This window comes from Mirounga leonina, unplaced genomic scaffold (genome assembly GCF_011800145.1).
Source record: "Mirounga leonina isolate KUSES-001 unplaced genomic scaffold, KU_Mleo_1.0 Mir_94, whole genome shotgun sequence".
NCBI lineage: Eukaryota > Metazoa > Chordata > Mammalia > Carnivora > Phocidae > Mirounga > Mirounga leonina.
Genome location: NW_023270855.1, coordinates 12655976 through 12674019, shown reverse-complemented (window position 1 = coordinate 12674019; position 18044 = coordinate 12655976). Strand labels below are relative to the sequence as shown.

The 18044-nt window shown below is 46.6% G+C and overlaps 1 protein-coding gene across 3 annotated transcripts in view; it reads left to right on the top strand.

Annotated features, from left to right (window-relative positions):
- EDEM1 (ER degradation enhancing alpha-mannosidase like protein 1) overlaps positions 1–14073 on the top strand; it is a 29902-nt gene extending 15829 nt beyond the window's left edge. For 2 of the 3 annotated variants that reach the window (XM_034998396.1, XM_034998395.1), the window contains 7 exons: positions 126–300; positions 1837–1957; positions 2423–2593; positions 4405–4478; positions 5321–5417; positions 7426–7629; positions 10423–14073. In XM_034998396.1, the coding sequence (XP_034854287.1) occupies positions 126–300; positions 1837–1957; positions 2423–2593; positions 4405–4478; positions 5321–5417; positions 7426–7629; positions 10423–10512 (932 nt within the window). In that variant the 3' untranslated portion in view covers positions 10513–14073. The remainder of the gene's footprint in view (positions 1–125; positions 301–1836; positions 1958–2422; positions 2594–4404; positions 4479–5320; positions 5418–7425; positions 7630–10422) is intronic. The other variant, XM_034998397.1, reaches the window with a different exon arrangement.
- The last annotated feature ends 3971 nt before the right edge of the window (positions 14074–18044 follow it).

Sequence of the window (18044 nt, the reverse complement as noted above, 5' to 3'; positions counted from 1 at the left end):
CAAGCATTCATTCCTTTTCTGCCAAGGCCCAGGGTGCGGGAGATCGGTGGGGCCAGAGTTGGAGGGCACCCTGGAGGAGGAGCCGTCCCCAGATACCTGGGGCCTGATAGACTTTGTTTTTGCAGGCAATGTGGTGAACATTCAGACAGGCCGCTGGGTTGGAAAGCAGAGTGGCTTGGGCGCTGGCCTGGACTCCTTCTATGAATACCTCTTGAAATCTTATATTCTCTTTGGAGAAAAGGAAGACCTCGAGATGTTTAATGCTGCGTACCGGAGTATTCAGAACTACTTAAGAAGAGGGTGTGTCTCCTCTCTTGCCCTGTAAAACAAGTAGGGTGTGTTCTCAACATGAATCCACAGCGTCTTGTGGTCTCTGCATTCATCTTCCCACTTCCTAGTTGTTGGGCAGACATTTGGGGGTGAAGATCTGTTTTAGCCTTCTACTGCGGCATAGCAAATTACCCTAGCACTTAGTGGCTTAAAACAACAAACATTATCTTCCACAGTTTCTGAGGGTCAGTAAGCCAAGAGCCACTGAGTGGACCCAGGGTCTCGCAAGGTTGTCACCAGGCTATTGGCAGGGACTATAGCCATGTCAAGGCTCGGTCAGGGCTGGAGGACCCCCTTCTAAGCTCACTCCTGTGGTGGTTGGCGGGTTTCAGTTCCTCGCCATGTGGACCCCTTTGTAGGCAGGTCATGGCAGCCGGCTTCCCCCAGAGTGAGTGATCTGAGAGAGATAGAAAGAGAGGCCAAAAGTGTGCTTTCATGACCTAAGTTTGGAATGATGAACCAACATTTCTGCCCGGCTCTGTAGGTCCCACAGACCAGCCGCGGTCTGGTGTGGGAGGGGGCCGTACAAATCACAGCCTTTGTGACTGCCAGGAGTCGGATCTTCGGGGGCCATGGTGGACACTGGTTGCCACAAGGAGTGACACGTGCCTGTGTTTCACTGTGGCTTTCATCGCATATAGAGCTGTAATACGGGACCATTACTGAGTTATTTCGGTTCTTTTACTTTCCAAAGAATTGTTCGGATTGGTCTTTATACCTCATGAGAGAAAGGACAGTTACCACATTTCCCCGCGCTATAGTTTAAAACAGCATTATTTGCTACTACAATCAGGGGGGCAGGGAGAAGTGCCATTCAGAGCTACAGTGGCTTCTACCTCGATGTCACCCACTTCCTTAGGTCTTTCTTTGTATGCTTTTGTATATTAAATGTCCAATGCAGGTGATAACTACTGAGTTTCTGCATGTTGGGATGTTCTTGGACCCATTTCTATGGTAGCTGTTGTAGGAACCCTTTATGTGAGTGCTGTGTTTTAGTAAAGAGGCCATTTGTCCAGGGTTCAGTCATTTTTGCTTTTTAAAGTCCCAATCTAAATTGAGCAATAATCCCTAAGCATCCTGCTCTGATGTATTCCTTCAGGCCCCTGGTGTAGGACCTTAAAAGAGATTCTTTTTTTGTGTAGAAGAAACCAGGCTTTTCCACTCAGGTCAAATCCAACAAAGACCCTGCTACATACCGCATTACGTGGCAGTATTTATAAGCCATTTGGAATGTCCAAGTGCCTTCTGAAAAACACAGTGAAAGCCCTGATCAGTTACGACGGCTAAGTTCAGAACTTTTATTCTATGGCAGATGTGTCCTTATGCTAGAGTCTGGTATCCACAGGTAGAGGCAGTTTATCTCCAAAGGTTGGAAAGAATGAGTTAGGAGAAAATGTTAATGTTGATGCCATTGAAGTTAAAGGACCAGGGGCTGCGGGAGGAGTAGGGCTGGAGGGCTGTCAGCGATCTTTCTTCTCACCTTTGCCTGCTCTGCTCACCCGTTAGTCGGGAAGCCTGTAACGAAGGAGAAGGAGACCCTCCACTGTACGTGAATGTGAACATGTTCAGCGGGCAGCTAATGAACACTTGGATTGACTCTCTGCAGGCCTTCTTCCCTGGACTGCAGGTATTCAGCAGCCATGTTTGCCAAGAAAACGCAATCATTGCCAAGGGTTTCTGTGTTTTCTCTTTTCTTTTTGTGATACCAGAGCATTCTCTGGCTCCTCCGGATTTGGGAGGTTAGTAGCACAGTATGTCTTGATTATTCTGTTTGTGACATTAGTCCTCAGGATCTGGAACAGAGCCATACTAAATAAGCGTAAAAGCATGGTTGAAAAGTGACCATATGTGATTTTTGGATCATCTGTCTCTTGTTTATTCTTCGCTCCTAAGTATAGTTAACCTCTTGTCCTATGCAGTTCACATGAGTTTGGCATGGACAGTCTGTTAGGGAGGGCATCCTTTTTTCTGGCTTGCTACTTCCGGGTTGGTTTTATCTCCAACCAGGTCAGATAAGAACTGGGGGGCAGAGGGAGAGCCCAGGGCCTTTGTGTCACGTCTTACCACTCTGAGAAAAGCGTCTTCTCCTTAGGTTCTGATCGGAGATGTGGAAGATGCCATCTGCCTCCATGCCTTTTACTACGCCATCTGGAAACGCTACGGGGCCCTCCCTGAGAGGTATAACTGGCAGCTCCAGGCCCCCGACGTGCTCTTCTACCCGCTGAGACCGGAGTTAGTGGAATCTACGTATCTCCTCTACCAGGTGCTAGACTTTGTGTTTCAATGCTAGCAGGACCTGTAGTGGTTGGTTTTTAGCAGACATTAGCTGATTGGGGTAGAACTGTGGTGTTTGCTAGTGACTCGGAGATGGATGCTGCCTAACCATAGGCTTGTTGGTGTTGAGTGTGATTCCTGGTTCCACAGAACAGAGAAGGCATCTGCGGTCACACATGGAGGTGTTGAACCTAACCTTCTGCAAAGCCCATCGTGCCTGCACCATAGGGCTTTTCTCTCTCACATCCTTAAACATGAAAGAGGACTTACTACTCCGTATTTTCCAGATGTGTTTGGCCAAAGAACTCTTTTTGAGTTACAGTTCTGTTCTCATGCACTGTGGAACCCTGGTCTGTGTAATCATCATTTAGACCAAAGGAATTCTTTTTCTGGGTAAAGGAAATCATCTGGGATTTATCTGAATGTCTATTTCTGTTTAACGCTTAAAAAAAAAAAAAGTACAGTGTTCATTTTCCCATGAAATTTAATGCCAGAGGGATTGTCACTTTAACTGTGAAGTCTCCCCCGCAGTCTAAGGCAGATATTTTTACCTCTGGGCATGCCCTCCATCTATACACATGGAGAGTCTGCATCCATTCACAAATACAGCAGCTTTCTGCAAAGCCGGCCTTCAGTGCACCTCAGTGGACTTGTGACAAATGCCTGCAGGGGGCAAGCCTGCACAAGAAGATACTTACTTTTATGAGTTCTCGTAGTAGGATTAGTACTGTGGTTAGGATTTATTAAAGAAAAAGTTAACGCTGAATCGTGCCATTTGCTTCTAGATGAAAAAGGGATAAATCCTATGAAACTGGTCCTAGTCCTCACGTGCAAAGAAAGACCTTGTGAGTTTTAGATAACCTCTCAGAAGAGGGCACAGATAGCCTCCGAGTTTGCTTCTCTGAGCTGGATGGACAGCCCGGCTCCAGGCGCTCCAAGGAGGCCACGCCTGGGTGCTGCTGAGTCTCCTCTTAAGCTTAGATCTGTTGTCTTTGGGTTCATACCTCTTCATTTCTGTCACTTCTTCTTTCCTATTTTCAGCTGCTTCTTCCCGTTGACTATTTTCTTAGAGCTTCCTGGCCCTGCCTTCGGAGGCCACTCCCTGTGCTCTCTTCCCACACAGATCGCTGCCCTCAGACATAGGAGTTTGCATTTGCCCCTGCAGGCGGGCACTAGGCGTGACTTCAAGATGATCCCCAGCTTTTAAATTGTTTGTGGAGTACTGGTCTCATCTTTGCAGAGAATTGGTTTCCTAGTGAAACTGTGTAAGAGCACGTGACAGCAGAGTAAGCAACCCTAAGGACTGAGTTCATAGGGCAGTTCAAGAGGAAAGTGTGGGGGCCTCCTGTTTGAAAGTCTTCCTGTTCCTCTTAGCTTTTCCTCGAAAGGCTCTGTAAGTGGAATGGGGGCAATGTCCTGCGTCCTTGGGCCTGCATCTTAAGTTTCTAGAGAGTTCGAAGGCGAGAGAGAAACTAGATTTGTTCTCACACACGGTACTGTTATTTCGCTTCTGATCATGACGGGGATCAGGAGAGCCAGAGCAGGTTATCGTTCTGCCCTGGAGTGGATTGTCTCAGCCCTGGTTACGGTTAAACAGACGGTACAGGTACTTTGACGTGAACCAACAGAACACCGTAGTTCTTTAACATTTGTGCCCCTCCAGGGTAACGTGAGCTGGGCACTGGCCTGCCCTTGGCCAGTGACTCTCCTCCTCGGGGGATTCCTGCAGTCACCGTGATGTTCGTTGATGGCATGTTTTCCAGGCCCTTGCTGGATCACGTTCTCTCATGTTCTCTCTAGGCAACCAAGAATCCCTTCTACCTCCATGTAGGAATGGATATTCTGCAGAGTCTGGAAAAGTACACAAAAGTCAAGTTAGTTTCCTAAGTTCCTTCCTTTTTCTGTTGGCCACTTTTGATTTATTTTTAGTTCTGGGGAAATATTCTGTTTTGCACTTTAATTTATAGAACAGGTCATTAATGTTAGTTCTGTGGGGAAATTGCTTACTTTTTGTGTAGCAGGACCAGTCCCTTATAGTGGGGATTGCTATTTATTTTTTTTCACCTTTGTTTCCTGTGTATTTTTTTTTAAGTAACTTATTTTTCCTAGTTGTACAAATAATACATGTACTAAAAAGTTTAGGGAGTACAGAAGATATGGAGATAGAATATTATCATTGTAATCTCCATGTGTAGATAACCACAGTCAACATTTAAGTTTATATACTTATGATCATTTTCATATATTTGTATATATAATGTGTGTATATACATATATGTTAAAAAATTATATTTCAATTTTGTGACCTGCTTTTTTCACCTAGCAGTGTATCTTAAATATTTTCTTACAAAATAGTATTTTAGGCTATCCAATGATAAGTCACTTCTACAGATATTTGGACAAAAAATTTCTGTCCTAAATTTGTTGCCAGTCATTTTCTTGGTGTCATGTTAAGTGCTTGGCAAATACCTTCCACCAGCTCCCTCTTCTTTCCCCCTATAACTAACCTGATGATTTAGCAGCCAAACCACTTTTTCATAAATTTGCAAATAATCTAGGCTGAAAAAGGATAGCTCTTAAACCTAAACTAATTTGTTTTTCATATGCCATTTGATAATTTGGCTAATTATTCTGTTAATAGACTATTTCCGCTTCTTAAATTAATAAGCAGGTAGGAAGGCGTGGAGGCAGGACTAACCTGAAACTTGTTTTGTAGGTGTGGATATGCGACGTTGCATCACGTCATAGATAAATCCAAAGAGGACAGGATGGAGAGCTTCTTTCTCAGTGAGACCTGTAAATACTTGTTTCTGGTATGTGTGTTAGAAGGCTAACCCAAGAAATGTTGATTAGTGCTCGGAGCATGCATTCATTCGGTCTTCTGTCTAGCACATGTCCAGCACGACTCTGTGCTGGACATGTGCTGGCCCAGGGACACAGTGCTATCAAAACAAGAGTGTATTGCTATTGTCCGCCGAGGTTTCTAACCTCGTAGGGGAGGCATCGTCAAGTAAACAAACAAAGGAACTTAACAGTTACAACCGGTCTGAAATGCTGGTCACGGTTCTTGGAGGACCTGTGCACATGAGTTGTGGTGGTCGGGGAAGGCGTCTCTGAGGAAGAGAGCAGTGTCTGCAGCTCTTATGTCTTCTGATGCATGTGAGTTTGGCCGAGACCCCAGCCCGTTTGGCTCTCTGTCCACGCACACATTCCCAGGTGTGTGGAGAGAGAGAGAGTCACGGAACCTGGAGGAAACCTTTAAGGGATTGTTTGTCAGCATTCATTCTTCCCCTTGTGGGAGCTGCTGTCTACATGGAGATGTCAGGTGACTTAACCTGGGTTTTCAGGGTGACTGCAGGGCAGAGCTGAGGCTTCAGTCCTGGTCCTGACTCCTTCTGCAATGCTCTTGCCACTGCTCTGCTCTGCAGCGTGCACACATCGTGTCCGTGGCTTGTGCACGCAGCTACTCTCCTACCTTCTCTACGGCTGTACTCGGTATGGCTTTGTACAACAGGATGCTTCCCAGGCACACAGGGGCAGGGCTTCCTGGTGGGAAAGCAGTGTGGAAGCTGAGGTTCAAAGGGAAGAGGGGAGTAGTGATAGGCTGCGTTATTGAGGTTCCTGGTTCCCAGGCCCGGGGTCCAGCTGGATCAGAATCACCCTAGGGCCCTTGTTAAAATTACAGCCCTCTTGAATCAGAATCGACAGAAAGTGGGTTCAGGAATCTGTAATTCTGACAAGTGACTTGTGATTCTCTACAGAGCCAGGGTTTGGAATTACCAGTCCAATCTGGTGTGACTCTTCACAGGACACTGCAGAGGAGGCGAGCCCACCAGCCGCCCACCTAGTCCAGCCCACGGGAAGCTGGCCGGCCTGCCCTCAGGTCCCCGTGGGGGCCTAGGCCTCCGTCTCGGTGTGTGCCTCCGGGCCAGGCTGGCCGCTGCAGGCTGATAGGAGCCTGGCGTGCATCCCCGTTCAGCAGCCCGTGGCACCTGGGGTGTTCGCAGGGTGAATTCTAGAGCGAGTGAAGGAGATGTCCTAGGCTGTTCTAGAGGAGAGACCATAGTGTCTGGGGCGAGAAAACCTAGACCTCCTGTTAGCTGTGGAAACACAGACAAGTTGTGCTGAGTCACGTTTTTCCTCATCTGTACAGTACTTCAGGTGGCTGTAAGGTTTCTTCCATCACTGAGATTTCTGTTCTGAATGTTTGCTCATTTAACATTTACTAGACCCCTGGCTCCTCCCCTAACCGACCTGTCCTGTATTCAGTTAGGTGTTCTTTCTGGGTGCTCCTGCCACATTCCTCCTGTTGAAGGAAAGGACTGCCCTCTGTCCTCAGAGCCCTGCCTGTGTTCTGACAGGAGTCAATGGGATGATGGCACAGTATGCTCTGTGCCAGGCCCTGGGATATGGTGAAGGAGAAAGCGTTTGCTTCTTTCCTTCCAGCATTGTCCAGTGTAGGACCTAGGTATGTGCGAGGAGGGGATAGTTCTAGAATTCTAGTGCCACAACTCTCAGGGAAGAGCTTTTATAGACTATGCAAGTTTGGGCTCAGCCCTGGGATTTCTGACTCTTTAGGTCCAAGCGGGGTGGGATGGGATGGGGGAAATTCAGGCATTTGGATTTAAACAAAACTGGTGATTCTGCTTTGCAGCCAGAGTTGGGAACCATCTTTTCACCCATTTGTCACTGAAAAGCCTGCGGACCCAGCAAATTCTACTTCCTGAATAGTCTGGGACATACTCGACCGAGTTTGTTCCAAATGTGCTACAGTTACCAGTTGTATCTTTTTTATTTTCTTTTTTTTTCCTTTCCTACTAGCTATTTGATGAGGAGAATCCAGTCCACAAATCTGGAACCAAATACATGTTTACCACTGAGGGACACATTGTATCTGTGGATAAACATCTTCGGGAATCACCCTGGAAGGAATTCTTTTCTGAAGAGGGAGGGCAGGACCAAGAGGGGAAGTCTATGCACAGGCCTAAATCACCCGAGTTAAAAGTCATCAACTCCAGCTCCAATGTAAGTTGCTTTCTTCAGGGGTGGTTGGCATGTGGACGAGGAGAAAATAATACAAACTTGTCATCCAGAGTCCCTGACAGAAAAGTGGTGGCATCCAGACTGGGTCATTGGAGAAGGTTTCACAAAAGACCATCGACGTGGATATCGTCAGGGTGTGGGGACCCACGGGAGCAGCGCCACTGTCCGTCCTAGCTGCAGGGGCTCGTGGTCACAGGAACCTGGGTGGGGAGAGGCGTGCTGGAGCGGGGGGCTCCTGGCAGAAGCCTTGTTCCAAGCCAGCTCCAGTGAGCTTGCGGAAGGGAACCAGCAGAGTAAACACTCGACCATCCTTCTACCTTCTCCTCTGCTGGAGCTTCTCACTGGCGATGCTCACCAGGGGTCAGAGGCCACGGGGACCTTTTGGTATAATCTGTCGAGTTGGCCTCTGGGGCCAGAGCAGAATGGGGAAGGGCAGAGAGTGGATCTGGAGGAACAAATGGAAGGGATCCAGCCAAATCACCCAGCAGCAGGAGAGAGAAAAGAGCAGTCATCAGTCATTGTGATTTTTAATGAAATGCTCTTGAAAGTGCAGAAGAACGAAGTTTCATTTAAGGCAGAGTTCACTGAGCACACCTCGACTGTCCTGATAAACACTGGGAAAGATTTAGAAACAAGTCCTGGGGTTTCTGGTAGGAGTCCTAGGTAGTTGTATTGATTTGAGTCAAATAGGACGGTTTGGAAGTGAGGATGGGGAAAGAGACCCCGCATCAGTTGAAATATCAAACCGGGTTATCCCACCATGCATTGAATGCCATCTCTCTGCTCAGAAAAAGCCTCTGTTGTCGAGATGCCTGCCACCCACTTCCAAACTGCCGTGGCTAGGGGACGCCCCGTGGTCCCCGGCTGTGCTTCTGTACTTGACTGTCAGTCCCATTGAAGGTCTTTACCGTCAGTCTGTGAACTACGTTGACAGACTGGAGCAGAGATCAGTCCCCCAAATCTCCATAAGGCCATGCAGTGTAGACTAGGTGAACACAACCTAATTGAGATGAAAAGGGAAGGAGGAGAGTTAGGGGCAGAGAAATAGTAATTACAGTCAACATTTGTGTATAACACCTCCCACAGCCCAGGCCCCTTTTCCAACTGGTCATGTGCAGTAACGTCTCACAGCGGCCCTGCGAGGGTAGGTGCCTTTGGTCTCCTCATGTTATACGTGGGGAAAGGGAGGCGCAGAGAGCTTCCGGTCCCGTGTTGAAGCCGGGAGGTGGACTGGAAGGAGACATTCCTCTTAGGGCTCTAGCGATGTGGGTCCATCAGAGGGGTCTCGTGGGGAACCCGGCTCCTCGCCGGGTATTTGTCAGTAAGGCGCTGCGTGCAGTGCTGCTGAAACACAGAGGAGCGAGGAGTTAATCTGCCAGCGGAGATAAAGAGGGCTTCATTGCCAAGGTCACTTTTCAGAAGATGCGTGAGGGGATGAGGAGGAGCTTCCCAGGAAGGGCCGGGCAGCCCTTGAGGGGGGAAAGGGGCTTTTCTTTTTAAAAAAAAAAAAAAAGAAAGCTCCGTCAAGCATTTAGGTTTTAGGTGTGGATGGAAAGAACCATAAACTCAGAAAAACCACAGTACAGTTGACGCTTGAACAATGCGGGTCTGAGATGCATGTGGATGTTTTTTGATAAATACATTGCAGTCCTGTAAATGTATTTTTCTCTTCCTTATGATTTTCTTTCTTTTTTTTTTTTTATTAAAGATTTTATTTATTTACTTGAGACAGAGAGAATGAGAGACAGAGAGCATGAGAGGGAGGAGGGTCAGAGGGAGAAGCAGACTCCCTGCCGAGCAGGGAGCCCGATGCGGGACTCCAGGATCATGACCTGAGCCGAAGGCAGTCGCTTAACCAACTGAGCCACCCAGGCGCCCTTCCTTATGATTTTCTTAATAACATTTTCTTTTCTCTAGCTGACTCTATTGTAAGAATACAGTATATAATACATACAGCATACAGGGGCGCCTGGGTGGCTCAGTCGGTTAAGCATCTACCTTCGGCCCAGGTCATGATCCCAGGGTCCTGGGATCAAGTCCCGCATTGGGCTTCCTGCTCAGTGGGAAACCTGCTTTTCTCTCTCTCCCACTCCCCCTGCTTGTGTTCCCTCTCTCGCTCTCTCTCTGTCAAATAAATAAATAAAACCTTAAAAAAAAAAATAGAGCATACAAAATACGAGTTAACCGGCTGTTGATGTTCTTGGTAAGACTTCTGGTCAGCAGCAGGCCATCAGTAGTTTTTAGGGAGTCAGAATTATATGTGGGTTTTCAGCTGCACTGGGGGTCAGTGCCCCAACCCCTGCATTGTTCAAAGGCCAGCTGTATTTTCAAATAGCTAAGGTGTTTTCTGAAATTCTGGGTGGATTAAGTTAAGAACCTGAAGGATGAGCTTCTTGTCCTGATCACTCTGCCCTTGAGTGGATGTCTTTTAGCCTGCCTGGGTCTCCATTTCTTCACCTGTGAAGTGAAGGTATTAAATGATGTCAGTGGTAAAAAAAAAAGTCAATGGTCCTCAGCTGGGGGAGTGGTTTGCTCCTCAAAGAACATTGAACAATGTGTGGAAACAATCTTGGTTGTCACGACTGGGGGAGTAGGGGTTGAGGGGGCATCTAGTGGGAGAGACCAGGGATGCTGCTAAGCATCCTGCAGTGCACAGGAGGGCCCCACCTGTCAACAGTGCTCAGATGAAGAAACCCCCATTTATTCCCTGAGCAATTAATACTTGGATTTTTAATTCAAAGTTTGTATTTTTCCTCTTTGTATTTTTCTTTCTAGTGTAATCGTGTTCCTGACGAGAGGAGATACTCCCTGCCCTTAAAGAGCATCTACATGCGGCAGATTGACCAGATGGTTGGCTTGATTTGATCTACTCTCCTCCGTGTGGCCTCATCTGAAACCGGATGGAAACAGCTGAACCCATGCTGTGCAGAGACCAGTCTGAAGCGGAAGAGTATGGAAGTCTGGCCATCCGTGATGGTGTGGGAATTCCTGTCCAGCTCCTCACACACATCTAGCAGATTCTTGCATACATTAGTGTTTCTCTTCTGTTCAATAAAATGCCCTATTTTTCTTAAGGATATAATTTGAAGTAAGAAGGTACATAGAAGTTGGCTTCTTAGGACATGCTGATTTTATAAGCACAGTGTGGATAGGGCATCTTTGGATGGAGCTTCATAGCTTCCCACTTTGGAATCCGACAAGTGTGTTCCTGTCTCCGGCACTTGCCGTGACTGCAGTATTGCTACCTCTCTGTTAGAGGACTGTGAATGAAATTTCCGTGCAAAGGGCCTGAGGTTCATCCCTATTTATTGCATTTTGTTATCCTTTCTCTCATTAGATAATTGGCTCTCCCACCCACGATTTTGGATCACAGGGGGGATAATCATTCAGTTTTTCATTTGCATCCCACATAATCTTCACAGTGTTACAAGTTAATTGCTTATGAATAATTTTTATCTGAATTTCAAAAGGCAGTTTCTTAAATTGTCACACAGATCTTTTGGATGGTATATTACATTTAATTTGAACTTACCTGAGGAACTCCCATAGTTCCAGAACCAGGTGCCTTTTAGGGAGAGAAAAATACCTAAGAATGTCTGAGCTTCCATCTATCTCATATTTACTAACCAAGGATTCTCAATTCTGACCGTGTTTGGGTTAGAATTTTGTTTTGTTTTTGTTTTCTGTGTCTAGTGCCAATTAGCTAAGTCAGGGAGAAAGAAATGAGCAGATGACTCTCTGGCATCCCTGAGCCATTTCTCTGTACTAGAGGCTTTAGCTTAGTGCCTTAGAGGATTTTGGTTGGGGCTGCTGGTTGTCACAGCTGCTGCTCTGGTTTTAGCAGCCTTGTTTTGAATTGTCACAGGGTGGGACCACAGTGAAAAAGGGGAAGGGATGAGTATTAGTAAGATTCTGGAAAATTCTTGGCCAGTCCTTGCCTTTCAGCATGGTATTTTAAGCAAACCTGCATTAGGAGGAAGTTGTGCTACATTGCCTTCTTTCTTTGTTGTTATATTCTTAGCCAGAACAGAAGCGTCTCTCTTTGAACTTAGGCTGAATATTCCTCCAGAGCAGAGGTGGATTTGAACCCTCAGCCTGACTTCCGTATAACGTCTGAGGTTGAAATGAATCCTGGTACAAAGGGTAGAAGTCTCTTAAGAACCTCCAACCTTACCTGTCTTGTTGCCCACCTGTCTCTGCTTGCACACTTCAAATGATTTCCTGTTCATCTTTTTAAAACCAGAAGTGTGGTCTGAGCCATCGCATACCAATCAAAGGGAGAAGTTTTATTCCTTCTTGAAAATTTCAGTGTTACTGTTTTTTAAAAAATAGATACAGAATTCAGTTCTTGGAGATTTTTGAAAAAGGGATTTTCAGTAATAAATGTGTCACCTCTGTCTTTTAAATATTTACTATGCAAATTGTTGTAAGTAAACAAAATCAAATGCTTCTGTTTTACCTTTTCTCTTCATTTCAGAAGCATTCTCTTTATCGACCTTGTCTCATGTCCTGAATAGAACATTTCCTTTGAGAACACTATATAATATATTTTAGGTGTTTTCATCGACTCGGTAAAATCAAAATGTTCCATTTGACATACGCATGTGCACCCAGGCGCAGAGTCCCCATACCTTTTCTCCAGGCAAGCCGAGGCGGGACTATAAATGTCCCATCTGGGGGATGAGGCACGTCAGGGAAGAAAATGGGTCCTCCGGGCATCCGTTCTGTCTTGTGGCCCTGCTGGGTTCCCTCTCCAGCTTCTGGGACAATATCGATGTGTAGCATTCCAACACCACCCTCTCGTCTGGGTCCTTAACCTGTCCCCTGCTCTGGCATTCCATCCCCCTCATGCTCAGGAATAGGGACCTGTGCCCCAGGGCCACTGACGCACACCAGGGGCCGCAGGCTGGCGTGAGATGTGTTTTGTATGAAGTCCAAACCCCCTTGACTTGTGGGCACTGACTTGTACCAGTTGGTGAGACTGAAGGTGAGGGCGTTACTGCAGACCAATCCTGGTGGTTGAGCTTCCAGACTCCCCGGTCTAAAGTCGATGCTGCCTAGTCCGTGATCTGTGGGGCTAGTAATACCGTCTAGTGCCAGTCATGAAACGAATGTTCTTTAGAGCCAAGTTCAAAGCTTGCTTGTTTTCTTTTTGGAAATCAGAATGTCAACAACTGTGTTCTCTCTTGCAGGGCTTTTGCTGTTTTCTTCTATTCTGTGTTGCAGGATGTCCGGTAGGAAGGGGTCAGGGAGGGGAGTGTTGAAGAGATTCCCTTGCTCAGTGCTTTGCCCCAGGACTGCCCTGATTCTGAACAGAGCTCATCCTTTGGAACAGCTGTGAGTCTGCGCCATCCTCTAGTTCCCCTGTATAGCTAGTGTCTGGAGTCTGCTTTGGTCGACATGAGGAATGTGGTTTTGCAAAACTCTTGTAGAAAGCTGCCCTGTAGTTAGGCCAGGCAGTGTAAATCTCCTACCACAGAGTTCTCAGTCGGTACAGGGCAGGCTTTGCTGCCTTCGGTGATGTGACCGAGGAGCTCCATTTCCGGAATAGTAGGTGACAGGGGAAGTGTTGGCTGGCGTCCAGCTGTGCTGGCCTTTGTGAAGAACCAGCTTCCAGTGTTCACATCTTGCCTGCAGTTTGTTCCAGCTCTTCTACCCGAATTCCTAATCGCAGGTTCCCAGCTTGTCCCGGATCGGGGGGCATGCACAGGTCACTAAAGTGATTATGTGGTGTCTGTGCAGGTGGATTTTAGAGGAGGCTCTGTGTGCAATCTGAGGGCCTGAACATGGCTCCCCCTCCTTCTCTCCCCTCCACCCCCCGCCCCCAAGAAAAATACCCTCTTAGCTATTTCCTTAGCTCAGTTTACTGGGTGATTGCAAACTGTAATCCTTGGCTTCAGATCTTGTGGACTGAACATCAGGCATCTTTTTCTTCTCTCTGGAGGGCCCCAGAGGTCTTCCTCTTTTGAGGCTTTCAAATTTAATGCTGGTGAAAAGGTAGGGCTGAATGATTGCTCTCACCAGAGTACCTGAGCAGGGACTTTTGAAGGAAATCTTGGTCTTTCCTTTTTCATTCCCAGGCATCCAGCTCCTTCTCTAGTGCCTCTTCCCTGCAGGGCAGGGACCCTTGTGAAAGAGGGAAGGTGGGCTGGCTGGGCTGTGTGTCCCCAGGTTTGCAGGGCTCAGGGTTCTGTTCCTGCTGGAGTTTGGATGTGAATCCGGGAAAATCTACCTGTGGACCTTCCTGATTCATTACCCCCTTTCCCTCTTTCTGAGAGGCAGAGAAATAATATTTTTAAAAGGTATTTTGTTTTAGTTTTAAATAGCAAAACACAAGCTGCATTTTTATTTATTATGCACAAGAAAGGTAAATCTGTTTTTACAAAAAAAAAATCTGGAGTTGGAAACTCTGGGAAAACCTATTGAGATAATACACATGCTTCTCTCTCTGTAATGTGCAATATGCTTTGCAACTATAGATGATATTTTATGTTTAATCTGTAAATAAGAAATGTATTTAAATTAAGAGGGAGCTTTTTGTAAAAGGACCAAATGTTCTTTTATAAATGTACTAAGAAATATCTTGTTCTTTGAAATTTATTAGGATTTTTATGAGTAATTTTTATTAAAAGATTCTTTTTTTTTTTGAATTGTCATTTTGTTTCTCCTTTATATACTCACACATATACATTACATTCAGGACAAACAAGGGGGAAAACTCTTTAAAGGAAACTGTAAAACTAGACAAATAAAAACTTGTGGGTTTTTGTTTTTGTTTTTTTCTACAGCTGAGCCCTGAGTAAGACTGCTCCATTTTTGTCCGTCACATGTTCCATTGAACTGTCCTCGGCAAGTGGCTGAGAGCCACATGGAACGGTTTTTGTCCTGTCCCTGCCCTCCTCCCTGCAACAGCCTCCTTTCCCCCGGGCACTGACTCATTCACAGTTGTTGTTGCCATTTATCTGAGTCTCTCTAGGTTCTGGGACCCATTCTCCGTTATCTTAAGCAAGGCGATTCATTTCTCCTGACCTCTTGCAGACTAAGGTAGGGCTAACAGCGCATGGGGTCAGTGTGGGTTGCACTGGTCTGGGGGAGGCATGTGCCAGGAGGGTTTCAGCGGGACGGCCTCCATCCCTACTGCTACCTGAGTCATGATGGGGTCTGGAAGGAGATGGCTGATTCTGCTCCTGTGACACCTTGGTGTCCCACCTTTGTGTTCTAGGCAATTCTGACAGGGCTTTTAAAAAACTGAATTGCAACAAGGAGAGGCAGGGAGCCCTGGGATCGGAAGTACCTTGCTGGTCATAAAGCACACTGGCCTGGGGCACCAGGGTGGCTCAGTCGGTGAGCCTGGCCTTGTCAAGAGGGTTACAAACGCATGAGACTTCATAGATACAACCACCACCAACCCTTACAGAGGGGCAGTGTGCTTTTTTTTAAGTAGGCACAGGGCCCTTGTGCCATGGGGTCAGCTGGAGAGCCTTGAGAGTGGGAGCACCAGCGCCCTTGGTCAGCCACGGCGAGTGTCCTGGAGCATCCTGTCCAGACATTGCAGGGGAGCGCCTGGGCTGAGAGGGGGACTCTGGACCCACACTGTATGAGGTACAGCCCTAACTCCACCGATGAGCCTTGTGCCAGTTTATACAAGGTACACAATCTCATGGGACCTCACTTTCCCCATCTATTCTATGGAATGACAGCAACAGTCCATATGCATAGGGTGGATGGAGTGGATTAAGCTGTGTAGCGTGCTTAAAATGGCACCTGGTGCATAGCCCTGTGGGTACATTTCCTATAATTAGGGTCAAGTTGGATTTGATTCCTAGGATAAGCTGTAGGATTTTTACACAGGGACCCTGAGGAGGGATAAGAACTTGGACTGGCATGAAGAGGCCTGGGCCGGAGCCAGGGCTTGCCCTTCTGGATCAGCAGCTTGGATCAGGGTCTCACATTTTCCCCCCTTTTGTTTTTTTGTTTTTTTATTTTTAAAGATTTTATTTATTTATTTGACAGAGAGAGAGAGAGCGAGAACAGGAACACAGCAGGGGGAGTGGGAGAGGAAGACGCAGGCTTCTTGCCGAGCAGGGAGCCCGATGCGGGGCTCGATCCCAGGACCCTGGGATCATGACCTGAGCCGAAGGCAGACGCTTAACCGACTGAGCCACCCAGGCGCCCCATTTTTTCCCCCTTTTGTAAAGCCAGATACTAGCACCTTTACTCGCAGGGTTCTTGTGAGAGCAGAATGAGCTACATTTTCTCAGAGCCCGTTAGGTGCCGGCTGGCGAATATCTTCACATCAAAGTTTAATCAGGGAAATACACTGCTGTTCTTTTTTCTTCTTCTTTTTTTAAAATAGTATCTTACCTCTTTTTGTTGTTTAATTTGTTTTTTAAATTTTTTTAAATTAATATAGTTAATAATTAATAGTTTCAGAGGTAGAGGTCAGATTCATCAGTTTTATATCACACCCAGTGCTCATAACATCAAGTGCCCTCCTTAGTGCCCATCACCCAGTTACCCCTCTCCCCTCCAGCAACCCTCAGTTTGTTTCCTATGGTTAAGAGTCCCTTACGGTTTGTCTCCCTCTCTGATTTCATCTTGTTTTATTTTTCCCTCCCTTCCCCTATGCTCCTCTGTTTTGTTTCTTAAATTCCACATATGAGTGAAATCATGATAATTGTCTTTCTCTGATTGACTTATTTCACTTAGCATAATACCCTCTAGTTCCACCCACATCGTTGCAAATGGCAAGATTTCATTTTTTTGGTGGCTGAGTAATATATTCCATTACACAGTGGAATATTATACCACATGGATATATACCACATCTTCTTTATCCATTCATCTGTCAGTGGACATGTGGGCTCTTTCCACAGTTTGGCTATTGTGGACATTGGTGCTATAAACATTGGGGTTCACTTGCCTCTTCGGATCACTACATTTGTATCTTTGGGCTAAATACCAGTAATGCAATTGCTGGGTCATATGGTAGCTCTATTTTCAACTTTTTGAGGAACCTCCATACTGTTTTCCAGAGTGGCTGCACCAGCTTGCCTTCCCACCAACAGAATACACTGCTGTCCCGTCCCTCTTAGGATGCCAGGATGAGGTGCAGGGTGGTTAGGAGTGATGTCTGTGCCCCACAATCCCCAGGGAGGTATAGGCAAGTGCCTGGCACAGTCTGCTCCTCACTGGCACATCACACAAACAGGCCTCCAGCATGTGTGTGTGTGTGTGTGTGTGCGCATGCATGCACACACGGCTTAAAGCCTACCATATTCAAGCCTCACCAAAATCCTGGGAGGTCAGTTCTATTATTCCATTTCTAAGGCTGAGGCCACTGGAAGGTAAGCCCCCCTGCCTTAGGTCACAGTTGAACCACTCTGAACCCGTGACCTCAAGTTCTCTTAAGTACCAGAATGAATAGTTTGGCTCTAGTCCCAGGATGGAGAGAAGGGGGTCTTTGCTGTGGGGAATACCCTGGGCCATTTCTAGAGGGATGTTGCTCAATCCTTGGTCTGAGACCCCAGTGGCCCCTTCCACAGGTGGAGAGGTCGGGGGTTGGGACAGGGCAGCAAACCTGCTTCTGGATTCCTAGGACCCCAGCCTGAGGCACCATGGCCCTCCCAGCTTGTGAGAATCAAGACCTCTGGAAGCTGCACCTCATTCCACAAATCAGAATATTTTCTGTGCCAGTGTGGGGCTGTGAAAGAGGCAGTAAGCCTGCCCTCCCTCCAACCAATAGAAAGCCCCTTTGCAAAAAGGATTTGTTATTCAGTTGTTAGAGTCATTTATCAAATGATTATTCATTGTACCTATTATTTTTTTTTTTAAAGATTTTATTTATTTATTTGACAGAGAGAGACACAGCGAGAGCAGGAACACAAGCAGGGGGAGCGGGAGAGGGAGAAGCAGGCTTCCCGTCGAGCAGGGAGCGCGATGTGGGGCTCGATCCCAGGACCCTGGGATCATGACCTGAGCCGAAGGCAGACACTTAATGACTGAGCCACCCAGGCACCCCTGTACCTATTATTTTTAAATTTAGAGGCACCTGATAGAAACTGAAATACTCAGAAAGTGCTATAAAATTAATATTAACTTTGACATACCTCTGATAATACATTTAAAAAATAAATGCCTTCATCTTGTCACCTCCCTTAAATATATTTACATCATGACCCTGGAGCTGTAATCTTAACACAACTTGGAGGAAATAACCACCATGTAACCTAATTGGCTAAGCCAGTCCTTGTTTTCAAGCTTTTCAGCCCTAGCAGGCTTATTTGCTGATGGGAAAAGTCTGATTTCATTTTTCAGTCCTAATAAATGTGTTCATTAACATGAGAGCCCTCTCTCTTCTGCATCCTAGCATGGAGCGAGGCAGCGCGAAGTTTTGC